At 57.3% G+C, this 25,792-nt stretch overlaps 1 protein-coding gene across 10 annotated transcripts in view; it reads left to right on the top strand.

Annotated features, from left to right (window-relative positions):
* WDR86 (WD repeat domain 86) overlaps window positions 1-25,792 on the top strand; it is a 38,019-nt gene that overhangs the window by 4,334 nt on the left and 7,893 nt on the right. For all 10 annotated transcript variants that reach the window (XM_009454604.5, XM_009454595.5, XM_063815048.1 and 7 more), the window contains exons 2-3: window positions 6,210-6,351; window positions 15,585-16,005. In XM_009454604.5, coding sequence (XP_009452879.2) covers window positions 15,664-16,005 — 342 coding nt within the window. In that variant the 5' untranslated portion in view covers window positions 6,210-6,351; window positions 15,585-15,663. The remainder of the gene's footprint in view (window positions 1-6,209; window positions 6,352-15,584; window positions 16,006-25,792) is intronic.

The raw sequence follows: 25,792 nt of genomic DNA, 5'->3' as shown, positions 1-25,792 counted from the left end.
ACTCCTACGTACGCTTTTCCTCTAGAGACCTCTGGCTCTGTTCATGGCAGCAGGGGCAATCAGGGACTGCAGGCTTTCCTGGATGTCTCGCAGAGCTTAAGAAAGTTTGGGCCAAAGGGTGAGAGGGAGAGGAAGAGTGAAGGCCGTTCCCTGTGGCGTGCGGGCTTGGTGGGTGAGGTGCTGCTCCCGGAGGCCCCAGGGAGAGTGGGCTGCAGAACCGGTGTGCGGGGAGCCCCTCCCTGTGGGTGCATTCACTTGTTCATACACGGAATTGCCTTTCAAATGCGGTTGGTGAGCTCACAGTGAAAAAGGCTTCATTGCAATTACTCTGCAAAGAGAAGAATTACTTGCCACTTGCTTTTCCCTGACCTCCTCTTTTTCAGGTTTATTCATTGAATATCTCCTTATTTGGGGGCACTTTATTGGTTCAATGAGATGAGTGACATTTTCCAAAATGGTAGTACCTATCCTATCCTGTTCCTGTTGAGTAGGGGACTCAGCCTGAAGGTGGCAGTCCACTGTGGCTGTCCCACACGCTTCCTCGTCTTCTAACATGAGGGGGCGGGGATTGTTGTTCATTTCCTGGGTACAACCCCACATTCCCATTTGCTGGGAGCCGGTGGCATAGGAGATTCCCTGTGAAGCCTGGCGGGACAGCAGTGGCCCAGAAGACTGGGCTGAAGGAGGCCTGCGCACGCCGGTGACGAGAGCCACAGCAGCCTCACACAGCTTGGGGGCAACTGACCGCTCCCACCGGAGAAGTCCAGAAAGCCAAGCTGCGTAGGTCTTGGTTCAAAGTGGGGGCTTGCAGATTTGCTACAAGTCTCTGGTGGCCACGTCAGTGTCCATTCCAGCCACGCTGTCGGTGCTTCTGGGCCCAGATGTCACCTGCCTCAGGGTCCCAGCACCCTCGAAACTGGGTTCTACCAGGAGAGTTTAATAAAGGGACACTGCAAAATGCGGGTGGAGCATAAGGGAACCACAGTGGCCGTGGCTCGGAACAGCAAGGCTGTCACCTCTTCTGGGCCTGAGTCGGGGACGCAGCCACTGCATCCTGGAAACAGCTGAGAGGGCTTCCTTCCAGGTTGGATGGCCACAGCCAGCCTGAGGGAGCCCTGCAGGGTCGGAGCTGGGGGAGGGGAACATATCCTGACCTAGAGTCTCCGGCTGCGGCTCCCACTTGTCTGAACCCACGGTGGGCTCCCTCTTTTCTAACCCAATGGGAGTCTTAGATAAGAGTGAGCCCACTGTGAAGTCCATGCAGATGGCGGGGGCAGGGTGGAAAAGAGGGGGATTAGGGAGCAGAGGAAGGCTCAGTCCTGGACAGCAGGCTCAGTGGGGCTTCCCCCACAGGTGAAAATAACCCTTGTGCTACAAGGGCTGGAGCAAACCAGGTCAGCAGTGCCATCCCTGCCCCGTGTGGCTTCCAGGGTGGCTGTCCAGTCCGTTGTCTAAAGCTGGGACACAGGGAAGGGAGACACGGCTTCCACGCAAGTCAGGGGCACCGGGCCCACTGCAGCCCACCGCCGGCAGAGACCCGCCACCAGCAGGTCCGAAGCTCTGAGCTGCTTTTCCTGCATTGGGGTGGTGAGGGAGGAAGCAGTTTGACTTGAAACTTCCAGCGAGTCCCCAGGGTGTGCAGGCGCTACCTTGGCAGAAAACCGTCAGCCTCAGCATGTTCTTTGAACATAATAACTGCATCTTATCTGCATTCTTCATCCCTTCAGAAATATTTATTTTTAGTTTGGCTTTTTTGCTTATTCTGCACAATCCCTGCAGCCCCTGGAGGTGTGATGAGCCCGCCCCCATGCCTTCCCTCTTCTGTCCTGGGGTCCTCGGGGTTGGGGTGGGGGCCTCAGCTCCAGGGGTGGCAGGCCTGGTTCCGCCTCCTCCCCGCTAGGGTGACCCCGCAGGCCTGGGTCAGTGGAGGCCTGTTTTGTGTTCTGTGGAACATGGGGATTGGGGTTGGGGACATGCTCTGTTGGCCCGGCTCTGACCCGTGACTCACTCGGGCGTGTGTTCAGATGTGGGTGAGTGCTTAGAAACCCAGGGGAAGAGGCCTGTCCACAGCAGAACCCTGAGCGCTGTGGGCCTCTGTGGGCTCAGTGCCAGGCTCTGCCACAGGGCAGAGGGCATCAGGGCAGCCTGGCCCAGTTCAGAAATGGAGTTTTTTTTAAACCGTCCTTTCATCATTGCCTGTTTTCTTCAATATTTGTATGCATTTACATTTTTATCAATTTACCATCATCTGCGTATATGGCCTTTATTCCTTACACACATCATAAAGTGGTCCCTCATCTCAGGTGTTCAGCATCCCTGGCTTCAGGCTTCAGTTCCACCAGGTAGAGATGCCACAGCTCACTAGCCGCCATTGGCTTTTAAGTGCTTTTCTTGGCTTAACATATGACTCACTGCTGCGCTTCACCTTCCTGGGGCTGAGATGCGTTGGGAGCAGCTGGGCTTGGCATCGGCCCCACAGGATCCTTAGGCAGGTGCCTGGCACCTGAATGCCCACAGCACACCTTGATTACCTTTCCATCTTGGGTGTCTCCAGCCGCAATCTCTCTGCTGAGCCCTCCTGGTGGCAGCAGGGAGGGTGGGACGGATCTGTTCCCAGGGAAAGTTTATTGACAATCTTAACATATTTTATAAACCCTCTGGGGTTGGCAAAAATCTAGCCTGTGTTTTGACAAACACATTGCCCTCAATGTTTAAGCCGACATGTATTTTAAGGGAAACAGAATCTGCAGTTTCTTCAAATGTTGACTTAATCCGTACATTGTTTTCTTAGCGGCCTGGTATATGCCCTCCAGGGAGGCTGGAAAACTTTTTTGTTAAATTATGTTTCTTAGAACTCAGGAAGTTGCGTTTTTCCAAGAGTAACTGAACTTAAACTCAGGGGGTCGGGGGAAGGGGTGGATGTGAATTGGCTTGAAACTACCCAGGAAATTCTAAATCCCTGTCTACCCAATACCAGCTGTCTAAATGAAATTTAAAAATTCTATCAAAATTCTTAATGTAATAAGTACGTCCCCCAAATGTGTGGATGTTTGAATTTGTCCATTGTCTCATCTGTAAAATGGCTCTTAGTTCTAACAGTCTTTTGATTTGACTTCCTGGTCCCCGAGTTCCTCAAATCCAGTTGGGCCTTCCTGCCCAACACGTTCTGCACCTGTGGGTTCGTCTAACCACAGATGAAAAACATCCAGGAAAAAAAAATTCCACAAGGCTCCAAAAAGCAAAATTTGGCTTCGCTGCTCACCGAGTCCTACACTGAATCCACACAAGTGAAGCGATGTGTAGCCATCGCAGTGGGTGTCATAAGTAACCTAGAGATGAACTGAAGTGTGCAGGAGGATTGCATAGGTTATGGGCAAATACTACACCACAGGGACCTGAGCGTTGTGGAGTTTGGTGTCTGCAGGGGATCCTGGAACTAATCCCTGATGGGTGTTGGGGGCAACTGTATATATTGGGGGACAACTGTATACACACCATCTTTACCTGAAGGGCAGGCCCTACTAAGATCAGAGACCCTGAGGGCCCCCAGGGCTGCTAAGCAATGCCTGAGGCATAAACATTGATCTGGCAGCCAGGGTGATAGTCAAGCTATCTAACTGCACCCATGAGATAGAGTCCCAACCAGCTGGTGGGGTAGCTCAGGTGCTGAGACCCCAGACACCCTGGCATGGCCCTCCACTCTTGGCCCTCCATTCTGGCCACATCCCGGCCTCATCAGTCATCTCTACCGATCACTCAGACTCTGGCCTGGAGGCGCCCCATGGAGCCAGTCCCTGCACGCCTGCTTTCCTAGCCGCTGTTCTCCCTACGGGCACCGAGTCACCCTCTTCCTGGTCCCCAGTGCTCAGGCTTCTCTCCCGAGCCCCGGCCAGCCGCTGCCAGTGGGGTGCCGAGCCCTGCTGACCACATGCTGCCCTTGACTGTCTTCCCTTCTGGGCCTGGAGCTCCCTTGGAGGGCAAGGCTGTGTTTCATTGTCTCTGTGTCTATGTTAGTGTCCTGGGGCTGCTGTGATAAAGGAGGATGCTTGGTGCCTGGAAACAAGTGAAGTTGATTCCTCACAGTGCTGGAACCCAGAGGGCTGAAATGAGCGTCCCTGGGATGAAAGCAGGGTGTCAGCAGGGCCACATCTAAACCCTGCAGGGAACGGTCGGTTCCTGGCCTCTTCCAGCCCTAGTGGCTGCTGGCATTCCTGTGCTCTTGGCCACATCCATCTCTGCCTTCACCTTCACGGCCTCCTCTTCCGAGTATATCACATCTCCCTGGCCTCGCTCTTGTAAGGACATTTGTGGAGATATATATATATATATATATATTTATATATATATTTATATATATATAGATCTCTCTCTCTATATATATATATATATATATATATTTTTTTTTTTTTTTTTGAGGCAGAGTTTTGCTCTGTTGCCCAGGCTGGAGTGCAGTGGTGCGACCTCAGCTCACTGCAACCTCCGCCTTCCGGGTTCAAGCAGTTCTCTGCCTCAGCCTCCCGAGTAGCTGGGATTATAGGCGCCCACCACCATGCCCGGCTAATTTTTTGTATTTTTAGTAGAGACGGGGTTTCACCATCTTAGCCAGGCTGATCTTGAACTCCTGACCTTGTGATCCACCTGCCTCGGCCTCCCAAAGTGCTGGAATTACAGGCGTGAGCCACCGTGCCTGGCCACTTGCGGTTGTATTTAGGACCCACCTGGATAATCTAGGATAATCTCCCCAGTCCAAGTCCTTAACCTCGTCACATCCACAAAGACCCCTTTCCAAGTAAGGTCACATTGACAGGTTCCAGGGATTAGGACCTGCTGTCTTGGGGCCGTCGTTCTGCCTACCACAGTATCTCTCCCCAGTGTAAGGAAAATAGCGACATGTGCCATTCCCTCTGCGGCTGCCTCTGTCCTAAGTCTGCGCTACATCCCGTGAGGCAGGCATTGTCCCCATCCCAGGTGAGGAAATGTGGAATGCAAAAGCTGAAAGGTTTGAAAATGACTAAAAGGAGATGATAAAGAATGAGGAGGGAGGAAGGCAAGAGTGGAAGCCGAGGAAACAGAAGGTTTAGGGTACAGGCGAGTGCCCCTGGATTGCTCCTGCTGTTGATGGCTGCTGTGAAACCTCAGTTCTTGTCTTCTTAGTTTAACAGAATTGAAACAGGAGACACACAGCAAAGGGGATGCAGCATAGAGCAATGTATTGTATTGCACAGGAGGAAGAATACCCTGAAAGTTAGGTGCAGAATAGGCAGGACGCCCCAAGAGGGGAGTCAGGGTGGGCTGCCTGTGAGGATGAGAGAGCAAAGACCGGCTGGAGGGAGGATCCCTTTTTAGGAGTCTTACCTGATTATTCATGAGCAGGTGGGGAAGGGGGTTGCTGGGAAGCATGTTCTGGGTGCTCATGCACAGTGGCTGTGCATCCCTGTTCATACATCACATGTCTCACTGGCATCTTAAATCTCCATCCAGGGGTGTGTTTTTTACTATTGTAATGAGCAAAGGGTCACTCTGAGGACCCGTAAAAATCAAAGTGCACGTGCTCTCTACAGGGGAAAGTCCCTACTGAAGATAGCTTTGCTTGAATGAGCTTGCCTGCCGTGCGAATGCTGGGGCTTATTGTGTTGACGGCGCAGTCGCCATGGTTGCTGCGTCCTGAGGACATGGTTACTTCCCTGACTATCTGTCGTGCCTCACTGGTACCCCGTGCTTTCTGAGAATCACTCAGACTGAAGTCATTCTTTAAGAAGGATGAGTTGAGGGCTGGGCGCAGTGGCTCACGCCTGTAATTCCAGCACTTTGGGAGGCCAAGGCAGGCAGATCACTTGAGGTCAGGAGTTTGAGACCAGCCTGGCTAACACGGCGAAACCCCATCTCTACTAAAAATACAAAGAATTAGCCAGGTATAGTGGTATGCGCCTGTAATCTCAGCTACTCAGGAGGCTGAGGCAGGAAAATCACCTGAACCTGGGAGGCAGAGGTTGCAGTGAGCCCAGATCGCGCCACTGTACTCCAGCCTTGTGACAGACTGAGACTCTGTCTCAAAAAAAAAACAAAACAAAACTAATGCTAATTGACTCCAGCTTGTCTCAAACACTCTCTACATCCTGCTTTCTTCCCTTTTCAAACATTGTTCCCAGAAGAAAAGCAGGAGCTGGCATCCCCAGTATGCTCACATCTCCCCTGTCCCTCATCTGCAGGACACGAAAGCTATGTGACCTTCTGCCAGCTGGAGGATGAGGCTGCCTTCACATGCAGCGCCGACTGCACCATCAGGAGGTGGGACGTGCTGACTGGGCAGTGTCTGCAGGTGTACCGAGGACACACGTCCATTGTGAACAGGTCAGCCTGGCTGGGGGCTTGGGCTGAGTCTCACCATACATAGGCCTCTGGTGGGGCTGAGGGGTCAGAGATATGGGCCCCTGCACGTGAGGGCCCTTGGCTCTCTGGGGAAGCAAAAACGTGGACAGCTGGGAGGTGGTCAGTAGCACCCAGCGACGTGGACCCAGGACAGGCAGCGAGCTCAGTGCCTGCGGCTGCATGTGGGGCAGGGAGGCACTGCCCATCCACTGAACGGAGCCTGATGCTTCCCTCTTGGGGGCACAGTGGCTCCCCGCTGGGTGCAGGGAAAGGCACCAGAGCCTACAGCTCATACGGATGGGGACAAATTCCATAGGTAATGGCTTAATTGAGACCCGATGGTGGACCAAAGGTTTGCAGGAGGAGGAGTGTGGGGGATTGTTCCGAAGACGGAGTTGAGGATATTTTTAAGCCTCTCCTTTCTTTGTGGCTGTGGAAAATATCCCAGCCCCTCCTTCTCAAGAAGGTTGGAATTGTTCCTTTCTCAATGAATTTGGGTCTGAGCTGAGCAATGGAAATTCCTTTGCTGATCAGATCAGTTGGACACTGTTGGAGTCACTTGTGGTGGTCACCTCGGACTCCCGAGGGAAGCCTCCTGGCGCCCCTGGGCCTGGCAGCTGCACTGGAGGAGGGGCGCTGCCTGGAGGTTGACCCAAGTAAAGACAGGGCTGGCGCAGGCTGGCACGAGGGGGTCCTGAAGGTGGGGCTGGGGGCGCAGACCAGACAGGATGAACCCCACCAGAGGAATGCTGCTGGTTGAGCTCTGACGGGAACCCCCAGTCAGTGGACCAGCGCATGGGGGGACAGGAAAGGCAGTGAGACCCATCAGCCCAGCTCGCTGGAGTCCCAGGTGGCTGCAGCCAGGAACAATAATCGATAGTCGGTGGACGGGGAGCTGGGTGACACCCTGAGGAGGAGGCTGAAGGGATGCGGGGACTTTTTAGAGTGAATGGGGGGTATATGCAGACACGAGGTAGGGTGGCCGTCTGGCCCCGGCCTTGCTCAGCTGAAGCAGGTGAGGCCCTGAGACCTGCCCAGGCAGCCCACAAGGTGGTAAAGAAGGGGCTAGAGTGAGAACTCAGGGCTCACAGCTCCACTGGCCTCTTCCCAGCACTCTGACTTCCCTGAGAAAGAAGTTTGCCATGAAAGAAGAGAGTAGGGCTGGGGGAGCGCCCTCCTGTGAGTCAGGCAGAGGCTGCAATGGGCTCAATGGGGAGAAGGCCTGCCCGCAGTGACCAGTGCGCCCTCAGCTGCCAAACCCACAACTGTCAGATGCTTCTCAAAAGCAAAACTGGAACATTAAAGGTAGAAATCATGCTCGACCAGATTTACTCTCACATGTGCACACACAACTTACACATACACAGGTGCGCACACACACAACATACATATACACCATACACACAACTTACACATATACACGTGCATACACAACATACATACACACTCATACACAAACTTACACATACACACGTGTGCACACATATACACATACACACCTTACACATATGTGCACACACATACATATACACTCATACACAACTTACACATGTGCACACACGCACAACATACATATACACCCATACACACAACTTATACACATGTGCACACATACACAACATACATATACACATACACAACTTACACATGCACATGCAACTTACACACATACACACAACATACATATGCACCCATACACACAACTTACACACACATATGCACACACAACACACACATGCACACACATAGACACAACTTACGCAAGCAACAAAACATACACATATACACACAAAGTACATGCAGGCACACATTGTGCACACAACACACATGCACATATACACATATGCACACATGTGCACATGTGCTCACAACATATACAAACACACACACTATTTTGGATCGGTCACAGCTCCAAACCCATAGCTCTGTGTAGATATTTGCATGATTAAGTAACTGTCCTCATAAATCAGGAAGTCACTTCCTCCCGTGTTTTCAGAGCCAGGTCAGGCCTGTGAGCTTTGGGGTCACCGATCGTTCAGTGGCCTGGCATCCCTGCCTTCTCACACCAGGCAGGACTCAGCCACCCCCTCCATACCCCAAGGCCTCCCGCTACACCCTCTTCCTCCCGCTATGCCCTTCCTCCCGCTACACCCTCTTCCTCCCGCTATGCCCTTCCTCCCGCTACACCCTCTTCCTCCCGCTACACCCTCTTCCTCCCGCTACACCCTCTTCCTCCCGCTACACCCTCTTCCTCCCGCTACACCCTCTTCCTCCCGCTACACCCTCTTCCTCCCGCTACACCCTCTTCCTCCCGCTACACCCTCTTCCTCCTGCTATGCCCTTCCTCCCGCTATGCCCTTCCTCCTGCTACACCCTCTTCCTCCTGCTACACCCTCTTCCTCCCGCTACACCCTCTTCCTCCTGCTATGCCCTTCCTCCCGCTACACCCTCTTCCTCCCACTATGCCCTTCCTCCTGCTACACCCTCTTCCTCCCGCTACACCCTCTTCCTCCCGCTACACCCTCTTCCTCCCGCTACACCCTCTTCCTCCCGCTACACCCTCTTCCTCCTGCTATGCCCTTCCTCCTGCTATGCCCTTCCTCCTGCTACACCCTCTTCCTCCCGCTACACCCTCTTCCTCCCACTATGCCCTTCCTCCCGCTATGCCCTTCCTCCCGCTACACCCTCTTCCTCCCGCTACACCCTCTTCCTCCCGCTACACCCTCTTCCTCCCGCTACACCCTCTTCCTCCCGCTACACCCTCTTCCTCCCGCTACACCCTCTTCCTCCCGCTACACCCTCTTCCTCCTGCTATGCCCTTCCTCCCGCTATGCCCTTCCTCCTGCTACACCCTCTTCCTCCCGCTACACCCTCTTCCTCCCGCTACACCCTCTTCCTCCCGCTACACCCTCTTCCTCCCGCTACACCCTCTTCCTCCCGCTACACCCTCTTCCTCCCGCTACACCCTCTTCCTCCCGCTACACCCTCTTCCTCCTGCTATGCCCTTCCTCCCGCTATGCCCTTCCTCCTGCTACACCCTCTTCCTCCTGCTACACCCTCTTCCTCCCGCTACACCCTCTTCCTCCTGCTATGCCCTTCCTCCCGCTACACCCTCTTCCTCCCACTATGCCCTTCCTCCCGCTATGCCCTTCCTCCTGCTACACCCTCTTCCTCCTGCTACACCCTCTTCCTCCCACTACACTCTCTTCCTCCCTCTATGCCCTTCCTCCCGCTACACCCTCTTCCTCCTGCTACACCCTCTTCCTCCCGCTACACCCTCTTCCTCCCGCTACACCCTCTTCCTCCCGCTACACCCTCTTCCTCCCGCTACACCCTCTTCCTCCTGCTACACCCTCTTCCTCCCGCTACACCCTCTTCCTCCCACTACACTCTCTTCCTCCCGCTATGCCCTTCCTCCTGCTACACCCTCTTCCTCCCGCTATGCCCTTCCTCCTGCTACACCCTCTTCCTCCTGCTACACCCTCTTCCTCCCGCTACACCCTCTTCCTCCCGCTACACCCTCTTCCTCCCGCTACACCCTCTTCCTCCCGCTACACCCTCTTCCTCCCGCTACACCCTCTTCCTCCCACTATGCCCTTCCTCCTGCTACACCCTCTTCCTCCTGCTACACCCTCTTCCTCCCGCTACACCCTCTTCCTCCCGCTACACCCTCTTCCTCCCGCTACACCCTCTTCCTCCTGCTATGCCCTTCCTCCCGCTATGCCCTTCCTCCTGCTACACCCTCTTCCTCCTGCTACACCCTCTTCCTCCCGCTACACCCTCTTCCTCCTGCTATGCCCTTCCTCCCGCTACACCCTCTTCCTCCCACTATGCCCTTCCTCCCGCTATGCCCTTCCTCCTGCTACACCCTCTTCCTCCCGCTATGCCCTTCCTCCTGCTACACCCTCTTCCTCCTGCTACACCCTCTTCCTCCCACTACACTCTCTTCCTCCCTCTATGCCCTTCCTCCCGCTACACCCTCTTCCTCCTGCTACACCCTCTTCCTCCCGCTACACCCTCTTCCTCCCGCTACACCCTCTTCCTCCCGCTACACCCTCTTCCTCCCGCTACACCCTCTTCCTCCTGCTATGCCCTTCCTCCCGCTATGCCCTTCCTCCTGCTACACCCTCTTCCTCCCGCTACACCCTCTTCCTCCCGCTACACCCTCTTCCTCCTGCTACACCCTCTTCCTCCCGCTACACCCTCTTCCTCCCGCTACACCCTCTTCCTCCCGCTACACCCTCTTCCTCCCTCTATGCCCTTCCTCCCGCTACACCCTCTTCCTCCCGCTACACCCTCTTCCTCCCGCTACACCCTCTTCCTCCCGCTACACCCTCTTCCTCCCGCTACACCCTCTTCCTCCCGCTACACCCTCTTCCTCCCGCTACACCCTCTTCCTCCCGCTACACCCTCTTCCTCCCGCTACACCCTCTTCCTCCCGCTACACCCTCTTCCTCCCGCTACACCCTCTTCCTCCCGCTACACCCTCTTCCTCCCGCTACACCCTCTTCCTCCCACTACACTCTCTTCCTCCCTCTATGCCCTTCCTCCCGCTACACCCTCTTCCTCCCGCTACACCCTCTTCCTCCCGCTACACCCTCTTCCTCCCGCTACACCCTCTTCCTCCCGCTACACCCTCTTCCTCCCGCTACACCCTCTTCCTCCCGCTACACCCTCTTCCTCCCGCTACACCCTCTTCCTCCCGCTACACCCTCTTCCTCCCGCTACACCCTCTTCCTCCTGCTATGCCCTTCCTCCCGCTACACCCTCTTCCTCCCACTACACGCCCTTCCTCCCGCTATGCCCTTCCTCCTGCTACACCCTCTTCCTCCTGCTACACCCTCTTCCTCCCGCTACACCCTCTTCCTCCTGCTATGCCCTTCCTCCCGCTACACCCTCTTCCTCCCACTATGCCCTTCCTCCCGCTATGCCCTTCCTCCTGCTACACCCTCTTCCTCCTGCTACACCCTCTTCCTCCCGCTACACCCTCTTCCTCCCACTACACTCTCTTCCTCCCTCTATGCCCTTCCTCCCGCTACACCCTCTTCCTCCTGCTACACCCTCTTCCTCCTGCTACACCCTCTTCCTCCCGCTACACCCTCTTCCTCCTGCTATGCCCTTCCTCCCGCTACACCCTCTTCCTCCCACTATGCCCTTCCTCCCGCTATGCCCTTCCTCCCGCTACACCCTCTTCCTCCCGCTACACCCTCTTCCTCCCGCTACACCCTCTTCCTCCCGCTACACCCTCTTCCTCCCGCTACACCCTCTTCCTCCCGCTACACCCTCTTCCTCCCGCTATGCCCTTCCTCCCGCTATGCCCTTCCTCCTGCTACACCCTCTTCCTCCTGCTACACCCTCTTCCTCCCGCTACACCCTCTTCCTCCTGCTATGCCCTTCCTCCCGCTACACCCTCTTCCTCCCACTATGCCCTTCCTCCCGCTATGCCCTTCCTCCTGCTACACCCTCTTCCTCCTGCTACACCCTCTTCCTCCCGCTACACCCTCTTCCTCCCACTACACTCTCTTCCTCCCTCTATGCCCTTCCTCCCGCTACACCCTCTTCCTCCTGCTACACCCTCTTCCTCCTGCTACACCCTCTTCCTCCCGCTACACCCTCTTCCTCCAACTATGCCCTTCCTCCTGCTACACCCTTCCTCCCGCTACACCCTCTTCCTCCCGCTACACCCTCTTCCTCCCACTACACCCTCTTCCTCCCGCTACACCCTCTTCCTCCCGCTACACCCTCTTCCTCCCGCTACACCCTCTTCCTCCCGCTACACCCTCTTCCTCCCACTACACCCTCTTCCTCCCGCTACACCCTCTTCCTCCTGCTATGCCCTTCCTCCCGCTACACCCTCTTCCTCCCGCTACACCCTCTTCCTCCCACTACACCCTCTTCCTCCCGCTACACCCTCTTCCTCCTGCTATGCCCTTCCTCCCGCTACACCCTCTTCCTCCCACTATGCCCTTCCTCCCGCTATGCCCTTCCTCCTGCTACACCCTCTTCCTCCTGCTACACCCTCTTCCTCCCACTACACCCTCTTCCTCCCGCTACACCCTCTTCCTCCTGCTACACCCTCTTCCTCCCGCTACACCCTCTTCCTCCCACTACACCCTCTTCCTCCCACTACACTCTCTTCCTCCCACTATGCCCTTCCTCCCGCTACACCCTCTTCCTCCTGCTACACCCTCTTCCTCCCGCTATGCCCTTCCTCCTGCTACACCCTCTTCCTCCCGCTACACCCTCTTCCTCCCGCTACACCCTCTTCCTCCTGCTACACCCTCTTCCTCCCGCTACACCCTCTTCCTCCCACTACACTCTCTTCCTCCCACTATGCCCTTCCTCCCGCTATGCCCTTCCTCCTGCTACACCCTCTTCCTCCCGCTACACCCTCTTCCTCCCGCTACACCCTCTTCCTCCCGCTACACCCTCTTCCTCCCGCTACACCCTCTTCCTCCCGCTACACCCTCTTCCTCCCGCTACACCCTCTTCCTCCCACTACACCCTCTTCCTCCCACTATGCCCTTCCTCCCGCTACACGCCCTTCCTCCTGCTACACCCTCTTCCTCCTGCTACACCCTCTTCCTCCTGCTACACCCTCTTCCTCCCGCTACACCCTCTTCCTCCCACTACACTCTCTTCCTCCCACTATGCCCTTCCTCCCGCTACACCCTCTTCCTCCCGCTACACCCTCTTCCTCCCGCTACACCCTCTTCCTCCCGCTACACCCTCTTCCTCCCACTATGCCCTTCCTCCCGCTATGCCCTTCCTCCTGCTACACCCTCTTCCTCCCGCTACACCCTCTTCCTCCCGCTACACCCTCTTCCTCCTGCTACACCCTCTTCCTCCCGCTACACCCTCTTCCTCCCGCTACACCCTCTTCCTCCTGCTATGCCCTTCCTCCCGCTACACCCTCTTCCTCCCACTATGCCCTTCCTCCCGCTATGCCCTTCCTCCTGCTACACCCTCTTCCTCCTGCTACACCCTCTTCCTCCCGCTATGCCCTTCCTCCTGCTACACCCTCTTCCTCCCGCTACACCCTCTTCCTCCTGCTACACCCTCTTCCTCCCGCTACACCCTCTTCCTCCCACTACACTCTCTTCCTCCCTCTATGCCCTTCCTCCCGCTACACCCTCTTCCTCCCACTATGCCCTTCCTCCCGCTATGCCCTTCCTCCTGCTACACCCTCTTCCTCCTGCTACACCCTCTTCCTCCCGCTACACCCTCTTCCTCCCACTACACTCTCTTCCTCCCTCTATGCCCTTCCTCCCGCTACACCCTCTTCCTCCTGCTACACCCTCTTCCTCCTGCTACACCCTCTTCCTCCCGCTACACCCTCTTCCTCCCACTACACTCTCTTCCTCCCGCTATGCCCTTCCTCCTGCTACACCCTCTTCCTCCCGCTACACCCTCTTCCTCCTGCTACACCCTCTTCCTCCCGCTACACCCTCTTCCTCCCACTATGCCCTTCCTCCCGCTATGCCCTTCCTCCTGCTACACCCTCTTCCTCCCGCTACACCCTCTTCCTCCCGCTACACCCTCTTCCTCCTGCTACACCCTCTTCCTCCTGCTACACCCTCTTCCTCCTGCTACACCCTCTTACTCCCACTACACCCTCTTCCTCCCGCTACACCCTCTTCCTCCTGCTATGCCCTTCCTCCCGCTACACCCTCTTCCTCCCACTATGCCCTTCCTCCCGCTATGCCCTTCCTCCTGCTACACCCTCTTCCTCCTGCTACACCCTCTTCCTCCCGCTACACCCTCTTCCTCCTGCTACACCCTCTTCCTCCTGCTACACCCTCTTCCTCCTGCTACACCCTCTTCCTCCTGCACTTTGTGGCAGCAGCATCAAGGCATCATTTCCTTTAAAAATACACGTAATCCCAGCTACTCGGGAGGCTGAGGCAGGAGAATCGCTTGAACCTGGGAGGCAGAGGTTGCAGTGAGCCAAGATCGTGCCACTGCGCTCCAGCCTGGGCGACAGAGTGAGACTCCGTCTCAAAATAAATAAATAAATAAATACATGTTTTGTGACAATCATCCTATCTGGGTCTCAGGGAAGAAGCCAGTTGGAAAGGGATAGTTGGCATTTGAGTGGAGTCTGTGTTGTTGAGCTGCTTGCGGGAAGTGAGGAATGCTGTTGGGATCCTGTGGAGGCGGGAGGCAGCAGGCTTGTCCCGAGTGGGTCTCCTGTCCATGCCAGGCTGGCCAGCAAGCCCTTCGCAGGAGGACGGGAGGAGCAGCAGGGCCGGCCGTGGTCCTGATTCAGGAGGGTCCCACCCCGGCAGGGATGCACCTTGTTACAGTGCAGCCACGGCCGCACCCCTTGGCGGTCTCCTCTCCTGGGGTGCAGGGCTTCTTACCAAGGGTGTGTGCTCAGACCTTCTGAGGTTCTGTGCAAAGCTCTGCACTAAAGACAAATGTGTGTTTTTCTGGGGAGTTCTTGGCTTTTATCAAAATGAAAATAAGAGTCGTGAATACAGTGTGGGGGCCTCGGTCTCCCATGTTGGTCAGTTGCACTGAATGGATGGACTCTCTTGGCTACCCAACCCCCAGTTCCCAGCCATGTGGCTAGGACCCTGTTGAGGCTGTGACCTCAGTCTGCATGGGGATTGCTGTGAGAGCTGGCAGCAGAGGCCCCCACCGGCTGTAGCGTGACCCCTGGCTGTGCCTCCCACAAGCACCCCTGGGTGCACTATGGGAGTTCCCAGTGCTCTCCAGCTTCTCAGGGCCCTCATCTGAAGTGCCCTGGCCCAGCCACTTGAGCCAGCCCTGTTCCCAGGGTGACCAGCGTGTCCCACTCTGCCCTGGACTTTCTCAGTCTTAGGCTGAAAACCCTAAATCCCCAGAAGCTTTTCAACTCCGGGCAAGCTGGGAGGGCCGTGCTCCCCTACCTTCTCCCCCACCCCCTTCCCGCTGCTCCTGCAGAGCTGCTGTGGGGATGCTGGAGGGATCCCAGCGGAGCATCTAAGCTTGGTCCCTGCTACAGGTACATGCCCAGGGGCAGGCAAGGAAGGGTGGGCATGAGGGGAGTCAGGGTGGCTTCCTGGAGGTGGGGGCGATTTGAGCTGGACCTTGGAAGATGAGTGTGGCAAGCTGGGCAGACACAGGGAGAGGTTATTTTAGCTGCAGTGCCGAGCATGGCATGTGGGGAGGCTGTGTGGATTCTGGAACCCGTGCCTTCTGATCCCTGACCCCTTCCCTCTTGCCCCCAGGATCCTGGTTGCCAACAACCAGCTCTTCAGCAGCTCCTATGACCGGACAGCTCGGGTCTGGAGTGTGGACAAGGGGCAGATGTCCCGGGAGTTCCGGGGCCACCGCAACTGCGTGCTGACCCTAGCCTACTCTGCCCCGTGGGACCTCCCCAGCACTCCCTGCGCGGAGGAGGCCGCGGCCGGGGGGCTCCTGGTGACCGGCAGCACAGATGGCACGGCCAAGGTGTGGCAGGTGGCCAGCGGCTGCTGCCACCAGACGCTGCGGGGCCACACGGGTGCAGTGCTGTGCCTAGTGCTAGACACGCCCAGCCACACGGCCTTCACAGGCAGCACCGACGCCACCATCCGTGCCTGGGACATCCTGAGTGGGGAGCAGCTGCGAGTGTTCCGGGAGCACCAGGGCTCCGTCATCTGTCTGGAGGTGAGACTGTCCTGGTCCCCACCCAGCAGCCAGGGGAGCCCAGGTCACCCCCTGCACTGCCGCCCTGCCCTGGGTATCTGTGATTCGGCTGCATAACAAAGCGCTGCAGATGGGGGCCTGGCAAGCGCCACGGAGGCCTCGCGGTCCTGGGGCTGGGAATCCAAGATAAGGGGTCCGCAGTACTGGTTTCCGTGAGGCCTCTCCTTAACCTGCAGATGCTGCCTTCTCCCTGTCCTCACGTGTGTGTGTGTGTGTGTGTGTGTGTGTGTGTGTGTGTGTCCGTGTCCTAATCTCTTCTTAGAAGGACACCAGTCATACTGGATTAGGGCCCCCCTATGAACTCATTTTAACTCAACTGCCTCTTTTAAAGACCCTCTTTCAAAAAGGGCACATTCATAGGTACAGGGGTGGGGTAGGGCTGCGACACGTGAATCTGGGGTGGGCATGATGCAGCCCATAACACTCAGCTTCTGAATCTGCATGCTGGGCCAGAGCTGGGGCGGAGCCTGCCTGCAGGGCGCCTGAAGCGGGTGTTGACTGTTTTCCTGGTTTGTCTTTGCGCTGTCAGGGTGAATGCCGGCAGCCTCCTGGGCTCCGTCCTCATGGGCTGGGGACTGGGAAGTGGCCCATCATGCTATAAGCCGACAACCAGGATAGAGGAAGCACATAGCGCTGTAATGGTGTGGCCGTGTGGGACGTGGGGTTGCTGCCCCGTCTCCATTGCCTCCCCTGGACAAGCCACCCAGCCTCTGTGGGCCTCAGTTTCCTCACATGTACAGGGAGGATTACGCCCCTTCTTAATTCCTAAATCCAAAAAGTTCCAAAAATTGAGAAGTTTTTTCTTAAGCTTGGCACGAAAACTCCTGGTGGCAGAGTCTGGCCTGAAGAGACGTGTGACTGTGTGTGCTTCGAACATCCCAGTGCCTGGGGGTCCTCACGCCTTTCCTGCAGATGCAGGAGTGTGTCTGTAGGCCAAAAAATCCTCAAACGCATTGTCCCAAGGTTTTAGATTAGGGATTATGGTGTGAAGTTGCCCCGTCCGTGGGCTTGTGGTAGGGATTTGGTGAATCAATGGAAGACGCGTGAACAGTGCTGCCAGGCAGCCCTTAGCCGCCGCGACCGCGACCATCCCTGCTGCTGTTGCTGTGAAGGACCTAACAGTGTGCCTGGCCGGAGGACCTGTTGGGTGTGATCCCCCATGCTGGGGTCTAGATGTTCCTGGCTCAGTCTCCAGGACCTGCTGGCTCAGGACCTGCCCTGGACCTGCTCCAGGGCAGGTCCGACCCCTGCGGCAAGCGGTTGGGGTGCATTGCTACCAGCACCTGATGCTCAGCGAAGCCGCAGAAGATGGGAGGGGCAGGCTCCGGGCGACGGGGCTGGAGTCAGGGCAGCCCTGACCAGGCTTCGCTGTGCTCAACCCCATAGGAGAGCCAGGCCAGGGGCCCCATTTGGGGTTGTGGGGGTAGAGGCGGCCCCGGGGCTCCAAGACCAGGGGAGCAGGGAAGGGCTCACATTCGCGTGGAGGGAGGGTCACCCAGGTCCCTGAGATGCTGGATGGGGCATGTAAACCCCACGTCTCTAACTCAGGTCCCACCTGTGGACATTGGGACGGGTGGACAAAGAAGTAAATCAGCAAATGCAGCGAGATGAGGGGCTTGGGAGAGCAGCTCGTCATGGGGAAGGGGCACAGCAGTCCGGGCCCATCTCACAGGGTCTGTCCGCACAGGTTTCCCTTGGCCTCAGCTCCACCTCTGGTGATAAGAATGTTTCTGTTTCTTGATCTCCTGCTTTCAGGAAAGAAGGGAAGGTCAGGGTGCGCTGCTCGCACCTGTTTTTTGCGTGCCTTTAACTCGACATCATCCTTACGCTGAAGGGGCGTGTTTTGGGGAGGCACACTCTGCCACTCTTCACGCTCCCCGGCCCTCCCTCCGTGTCGTTACTTGTCAGATGTTGGTGGTGATAACAGCTCTTCTAGTCTCCCAGGGTTCCCATGAGAGTCAGCACTAGTGGCCCGAGACTCGTAAAGAGCTGGGGGCATCCGAGGCCTCTTTCCTGCCAGGCAGTTCCGTGGTGGGCAGTATGGAGTGAGGCTGAGACCCCCCCCACTGGGCTCATGTCTGTGCTCTGAGCTTGCCAGGGCAGGGGGTTGGGAAGGGAAGGGGCCAGGAGTTCGCTGGGAGGCCTGTCCCAGATGGAGCTGGTGACTCGCCCTCATGTCACCAGTGAAAGAGGAACCAGCGCAGGCATAGAAAGGCCACTGGCCAGGTGGAGGCTGGTGCTGGACGGAGAGGGGAGAAAAGCAGCACTGCCCTCCCAGGTGACAGCTGTCCTCACTCCAGGGGTGGCAGGATTCCCCGGGTTCGCTCCCTGGGGTATTCTGTAGGGTCTCAGTGCTGTTCTTCCTGGAGAGTGGGAGCGTAGGGTGTCCTGGCAGAGAGTCAGGAAGGCTAAAGGAGAGAGTGCGGAGGGACAGCTCCCACCCCACACACCTGTGTGCACACACAGGCATAGGCGCACACACTCCACATGCACATGCATGATACGCGTGTGTGAACGCACACCCCACAGGCACACATGCACACACGTGTGAACACACGTGTGAACACAGACAAGCCACGCACGTACATGCATGCCCACAAACATACCACGCAGACACACATGTTGATGGGTATGAAGAGAGAGCACCCGGGGGCCAGAGGCTCTGGCTATGGACTGTGCCTTTGTTTTCTTTCCCTTTGAAACTTAGCCAGCCCCACAAAGCAATTTGAATGGGAAGAGGACTGGGGACAGAAGGTGCCCATGGGAACAGCCAGGGACAGCCTGGCCCAGGTGGCCAGTGGGGCTCAGTCCTAGCAGGGAGGTGGGGTGCAGGGAGCCAAGACTGAAGAATGGGGGGCTCTGGAGACGGGCAGGGCTGCCATGAGGGCTGAGACCCCCTAGGAATGCACTGGTCAGAAGGTTCTGGGAGGTGGAGGTGAACCTCTCAGGACCACTAGGTCTCGTAAAGACAGAAGGAAGGCAAGAGAGAGGGCAAGGAAGGAGCTAGCAGGCACCTAGGTAGCGGCCCCGCAGTGTGCAGGGCGCACAGCCTGTGACAGGCCTGGGAGGTCCCTGGAGCCTCAGGTTCTGGTAGTGGCAGGGGTGGAGTTTGCCTCCTCTATTAGACTCGGCCTCCCGACCTGGGAGCCAGGCTCGTGAGATGAGGGAGTGAATGGGCGGCGCTCCGCAGGGGCTCAGAAGCTGCAGGAGGCATGGGCAAGGCCCACTCCCCGGGTAGGGGGCTTCAGGGGTTACATGCTCTCCACATGGGGATGCTCTCACAGTGGGGACTCTGGGGCGGGGTCCGTTTTACCCCCTGTAAACACAAACCCTAACTTCCAGCATAAGCCTCCTTCAGGGAGGGAGGTTCCTGTTCCCTGATGAGGAGTCAGTGGTGGGTGGGTGGGGTCAAAGTGTCTGAGAGGCTGGGGGTGCAGGGGGCACATGGGGAGAGGGCCTCGCTGGCCGGCTGGATGGGGGCATGTGGGCAAGAGAGAAGGGACATGACCCAGGCCTGGGCGCAGGGGAGCATCAGGCTGCAGCATAGGCTGGGGGCCCCGATCAGAGCTGGGGTCCGGGAGGTCCACTCTTGGGGAGCACATGGCTGGCGCGGGCCTGGCTGTTGCGTCTCAGCTGGGCAGCACCTTGCCCTGCCCTGAGCGTCTGAGGGGGCTGGCAGAAGGAAGGCAGCACACGCTTTTGCAGAAAGAGCAGCTGGCACTGAAGGCAGCCAAACGTCTGATGGTTTGGGGCTCTGCTCAGGTAGTCACTAAGGTAACTACTAAGTGACACCCTGCTTCACTAGGAAGGCCTGGTGGCTGAGGTAGAAAAAAGGCCCCCATCGCCCAGGACGGGTGGGATGAGGTGTCAGCCTCACGGTGCGTGGGAGGGGCGGGGCCGGGGAGGAGGCGCGCCCCTGTACTTGGACTCCTAGATTCTCGGTAGACGGGAGTTTCTTTTACTTTGTTCCCGCCATCTCCCTAATCGTTCAGCACCTTCTAATCCCTTGGGAAGTCTGTTGGGTGACATTTTGGTGCATCTGAGTGTGTTGTAACATTGCCCACGTTTAAGATTCCCTCTTTCTTCCCTTCACAGGGTGGGGAAGGCACCTTTTCCCACCCATCCAGATCTGCCTCTTGAAAAGGACTGTCGGGCCCCAGACCCGGTGCGCAGAGAAGCAGAATCCAGCCGGCCCCTCAGTCTCGCCCGGGCTCCCAGCTCACCCAGCTGCGTGTGGGGGGCCATGCGACCCACAGAAGGGACCATCTTGCCTTTCCCTTCCCTTGTATATGATTTCTTTCACCCGACACCACTCAGGAAATTGGAGTTTTGCAGGGGTTAGAAGGCTGCTGCCTTACAAGCCAGGTTTGATTAGGGCAATGGGACATTTCTCACACTGTCCTAAACGCAGAGGGGGCTTCCTGACAGAGATTCAGGGGCAGGGAGCCAGGGCAGGAGCCTCATAAGCAGATCCGGGAAGCAGGACTTCTGGGTCTGGTGTCCCCTAGCCCTCGCTGGGCCCCGCCCCCGCAGGTGGCTACGTCAGTTCTCCCTCCTGCCTTCTGTGGCTTCTCTGACCGAGGGCCACAGCCTTCATCAGATGGGCTGGAAGTGCCGCTCACGATCTGCCTTTCTAGAAGGGCCTGATTGGCCCTCTCGGGTCCAGGAAGCACAGGAGGGGAACCCACAGGATCAGCTGAGGCCTTCCTTTAAACCATTTTCAGCATTTACTCAGGGCGTGAAGCACGTTCAGTGTTGTGCAAGCATCATACCATGATTTCCAGACTTTTCCATCAGCCCAAATCAGAACTCTGTCCCTATTAAACACTGACTCCCCACTGCTCTTCCATGCCCCGGGCACCTGCCCTTCTGCTTTGTGTCTCTGAATTTGATGACTCTGGGTCCTCACATGAGTGGAGTCGTGCAGGATCTGTCCTTTCCTGTCTGGCTTATTTCATGAGCGTAAGATCTTCAGGGTTCGTCTGTGTTGTGGTGTGTGGTGAGATTCCCTCCTTTTTCCGTGACTGATAAATATTCCCTGGTGTGTGGATACCACATTGCGCTTATCCGTCACCTGTTGATAGACACACGGGTTGCTTTCACCTTTCAGCTGTTGTGAATGGGTGGACGGGATCTGGGTGCATCCTGCCTTCAGTTCTCGGGTATGTGCCTGCCAGTGGGACTGCAGATGACTTGGTAATTCTCTGTTCAGCTTTTTGAGGAACTGCCAAAGTGAAATGATTCTTAAGGCGAGTGTAGAGGGAAAGGGACGGGAGGTGGGCGCCGTACCATCCCCTCTGCCCGCAGCCTCAGGACGCTGTGCAACTTCCGGAGGCTTCCTGACCGTGGGTGGGGGGGGACTCCTTTTTCACAATCTGCCAAGTGGGGACACACGATGGCTGCCCCTGGGGTGGCCAGATGGGGTCCTGATGTGGGGGGTGTGCAGTGAGCTCTGGGCTTGGTCTGTTTTCACGGGGAGAGCTCTGTCGTTGAGGGCTGAACCAGGGACTTTTCATCTCCTCCCCTCCAGCTCCTCCCCTGCTCCGCAGCCCTGGCCCTGTGAGTGCTCTGTCTCCCCGAGCTCTGACTGTCCCTTGGTTCGTGGCACCAGGGCTGGCCATTACACCCCACGCTCTCTTGCATTTGGATCCTTTTGGGGCCCCTGCCTCATGGCCTGCCTGGGGCCCTCACTCTGCCTCAGTGCTCTGCTGGGCTGGAGATTGTGCATTCAGCCAGGGTGGCTCACCGGCACCCCCATCCACAAACTGCTCTCAGGAACGTGGCACCCACACACAGGACTGTGTGGCTTCTCCACCCCAACCCAGAAACCCTGTGAGGCAGGCGGCACCATTGCTATCTGAGATTGAAGCAGAGACCTGCTTGTTGCTTTTCTCTGCTCTCGGCATGCAGTCGGGGTCACTGACCCGTGGTCTATGACACCTCATCTCCTTCCCCTTCCTCGAAATGAGAGAGGGCCTCATGCTCACTTCCAGGCGTCCTTCTCCTGTGCGTACAGGCCTGGTGGGTGCACCTGAGACCAGGAAGCAAGCTCTTCAAAAGGACTTCACACGGCCCCTGCCCCGCGCAGGGCGGAGCGGGCAGACTCCTTCCCAGGTGCCCTTAAGAGTCCTGGGCCCCCACAGTGGCTTTGCGAGCCCCATTGTGTCGCCTCTGAAATCGTTTTGCCGAAGAAGCGTGTGTGCTTGCCAGTCAAGAGCCAAGGGAGAGAGTGGCTGAGGTTTCCTGGTGGGCCAAGTGTGGGGCGTCTGCTGGGACCCTGAGTGAGCCGCCCGGCGATGGTGCGTTTGAGCTGTGGTGTCTGCACCACTCACATCACACAGGTCAGGCTTCTTTGATTTATGGAGATAAGCCCGTGGGCAGCCTTTCCAGAGGCTGGGGAGGAAAAGAGGAGACCGTGCAGTTTCGCAGAGTCCTGGTCCATTGCTGCTCCTGTAACAAAATACCTTAGACTGGAGGGCTGGGCACGGCGGCTCATGCCTGTTATCCCAGCACTTTGGGAGGCTGAGGTGGACGGATCACTTGAGGCCAGGGTTCCCAGACCAGCCTAGGCAACATGGAGAAACCTCATCTCAAACAAAAAAAAAAAAAAAAAAAAAGGAAAGAAAAGAAAAAAAGGTGCAGAATACCTTTGACTGGGTAATTTATAAATAATAGAAATGTATTTCTCACTGTTCCAGAGGCTGGGAAATCCAAGGTCAAGGCGCCAGCACGTTCTGTGTCTGGTGGCTGCTGCTCTTGCCACATCCTTCGTCTTGGATGAAGGGACAAACAAGCTCCCTTAAGCCCTTTTATAAAAGGGAACTCATCTCATTTATGAGGCGGGCCCTCATAACCACTTTACTTCCTAATGCTATCACAGTGGGGGTTAAGTTCCAGCATGAATTTGGGGGGTTCCGACACTCAGACCATAGCTTCATATACCCCACCTCCGACCATCAGCCTGGGGACCAGGTGGCCACAAAGCATCCTCCCTGCTTCCCTGAAGCCTGCAGCCTGCTCCAAGTTGGCCAAAAGCAGAGGTGAGGTCCTGAGAAACCACCGTGCCCAGAGGGGCCTCTGCCTCCCTCACCTTTTACAGGACTGCTTGCAGGGCTGAGCCACCGATCTCAGGGGTCCCAGAAGCCAGGTGGGGACAGAGCCAGGAGCACACTGGCCTCCTTTGGAGAGGGTCGGGCCAGAGATGGTGTGAGGACCTGCTTCTAAGCGACAAACCCAAGGTCAAAAAGCCAGGGGGCACCCTGTCTGTGGTGGCTCCTGCGCTGCAGGGCAACCCTCTCCCCTGCTCTTTGAGGGGTTGCCCAGGTTCTGGGCTTGACCTGGGGTCCTTGTGAAGGAGGAGAGATAGAGTCTCTGCCCTGTCCCTTCATGGTTTTACAGAGATGTTTTAAACATTTTAGTTATAAAACATTTCAAATGTAAATTGTAAAAAATAACTAAAACAGACACCTATGCACCCAGTTTTGAAATCAGATAGCAACATTGTGATTTTAAAGAAACGAAGCATTTCAAATCCAGCCAGAGAAAAGAAAGACCTACAGGATCTGGGAGCCAGAGGTGGTGGGGACCACAGCAAGGATGTCGTGGGGCAGTCTCTGGCTGCAAAAGCCCTGTCGTACCAGTTCATGAGTCTCACCCAACCCTGAGGAGCCGGCGGGCAGAGATTGCACCTGCATTTTAGGGATGGGCGGGGGTTACCATGTTCAGACCCTGGGCTGTGTGCGGCGCACAGCAGTGCATCAGCCCTTGTGGCCTCGTTCTTAGCAGGAGGTCCTTGTTTCTCACATTGCACATGAGACAGTGGAAGCTTGGAGAAGATGAGTAACTTGGCCACATCTCACATCTGCTGAGGGGTGGAGGCAGGATTTGAACCCAAGACTGTGCATCTGTAAGCCCCGTGCCTGTGAGCACCACAGCTGTCACCAGGCAGGTGGTGCGTCCCCCGACACTCTTGCTTGGGAGGAGTACCTTGGAGGGTCTGCTGTTCTGGAGCCTGCCAGGCCCTCTGCAGCCTCCTCCCACCCCTGCTGGGCTCCCTTGGAGCCCGGGGAGGTGGAGGCCCGCATCTGTGCCCTCAGCGGCGGAGCCCCGGGCCGGTGCCTCTCCTGCTTCTGCTTGGTTGGATCTCATCGCTGGGAGACTCCTCAGAGCCGCCGTGGCTGCGAGGAGCCCTCAGGATCATCCTGCCTTCCCCCTTGGCTCAGGCCTCCCTGGGCCACCCCGCTCTCCCTGTCCTGTCAGGAAACCAGCTAGAGGGAACAGCAAGGCCTCCACAGGCTGAGGACCCTGGGGCTGGGAGCGCCCCCTCGGCCTGTGTGGCTCTGGCTCATGTTCGGCAGGGTGCTACTGGGAGGGCTAAGCACAGTGCTCACAGGCCCTGTGTGGTGAGGGCCGGCTGCCAGGGAACAGGAGGGGCTTCCCTTTGTCCTCTCCTGCCCTGGTCACCCAGCAAGCCTCCTGCCCTGGTCACCCAGGAAGCCTCCTTGGTGCAGGGGCTGAGCGGCACAGAGGTGTGGGGCTGCAAAGCTGGCCAGTCCTTGGAGGTCTCAGTCTCAAACATTCCACCCTTGCCCACTCCTCTTATTAGAGCCTGAGAGGCTCTGTGACTGTCTGGGACGCAAGCACAGGGAGCCTGGCTGGCTCTGGAGCTGACCATGTGATGGGGAGATGGCCAGGAAACGCTGCGCTGGTGGTGGTCAGCCCAGCCTCTAGGACGCAGACACGGTGCGCTGGGGGTGGTGCGAAGAAGGATCCTGGGCTTCCACTTGCCGATGAAGGAAAAGGGAGGATCACAGTACAAGGGCTTTCTGGGCAGGGAGGACTTGTAGGAAACCTGGGAGGAAGGCACGTGCCCAGAGGTCCTGGGGCAGCAGTGTGGACACAGGTGTGTGGAGTGGAAACCAGGAGATAGGGCCAGGGAAGCTGGGCCCTGCAGGGCCTCCGGGCACGAGGCAGGAGGGGTGGTCTTTCTCAGGAAGCAGAGGGGCTGTTGAAGACTGTAAGCAGCTGACTGTGTGCCCGGCAGGCTCAGGAAGGTCCATTTGTCCTTCCTGCTGGTGCCCACATTACTGGCAGGAACTGTGCTCCTGGGTGGTGCAGATGGCTGAGGTCTGAGTGCAGGAATGTTTTGGAACCCTGCCAAAGCTGACACGGGCAGGTGGGCAGTCACATGTATCCCTGTCCTTGGGGAGGGGACCATCCAGTTAGGGAGGCTGCCTGGGCTGGGGCCCACTGTAACCCCAGCAGGACTTCAGGGCAGGGCCTGAGAGAGGGCAGGTGACTGTCCACAGGAAGCACCCGCAGCCTCTGCCTCCCAGAGGCCACACTGTGCTCCTCGTGGTTCCACTGCCTTCTCTGGGCACAGTGATTGGCCCAAGGCCAGTTAACTCCTTTGACCTGGGCTGTGGCCCGGGTCGTGGAAGCCCTGTCCTCTGGGATTTGAACAGGGAGATAATATGGGGAACCGGCAGCGGAAAGTGGCCCAGAGCGTGGTCGTGAGGGGAAGGTTAGGAGGGACGTGTTCGGGATGCCAGTGGCCAGCGTGAACTGACTGCCTGCCGGTGGGCCCACTGCCTGCCGACCACAGGAGAAATGCCCTGTGTGCCTGACCCGCTTCTGACTCCTGGTTCCTGGGCCCTAGCAGTAGTGGCAGGAGGCCTCTCTGGGGCATGAAGCCTGCGCCTGTCTCCTGTGCCATCATGCCAGGTCACTGCAGCTGTGGAGCCCGCCT

This window comes from Pan troglodytes, chromosome 6, assembly GCF_028858775.2.
Source record: "Pan troglodytes isolate AG18354 chromosome 6, NHGRI_mPanTro3-v2.0_pri, whole genome shotgun sequence".
Lineage (NCBI taxonomy): Eukaryota > Metazoa > Chordata > Mammalia > Primates > Hominidae > Pan > Pan troglodytes.
This window is presented reverse-complemented; position numbering and strand designations above follow the sequence as displayed.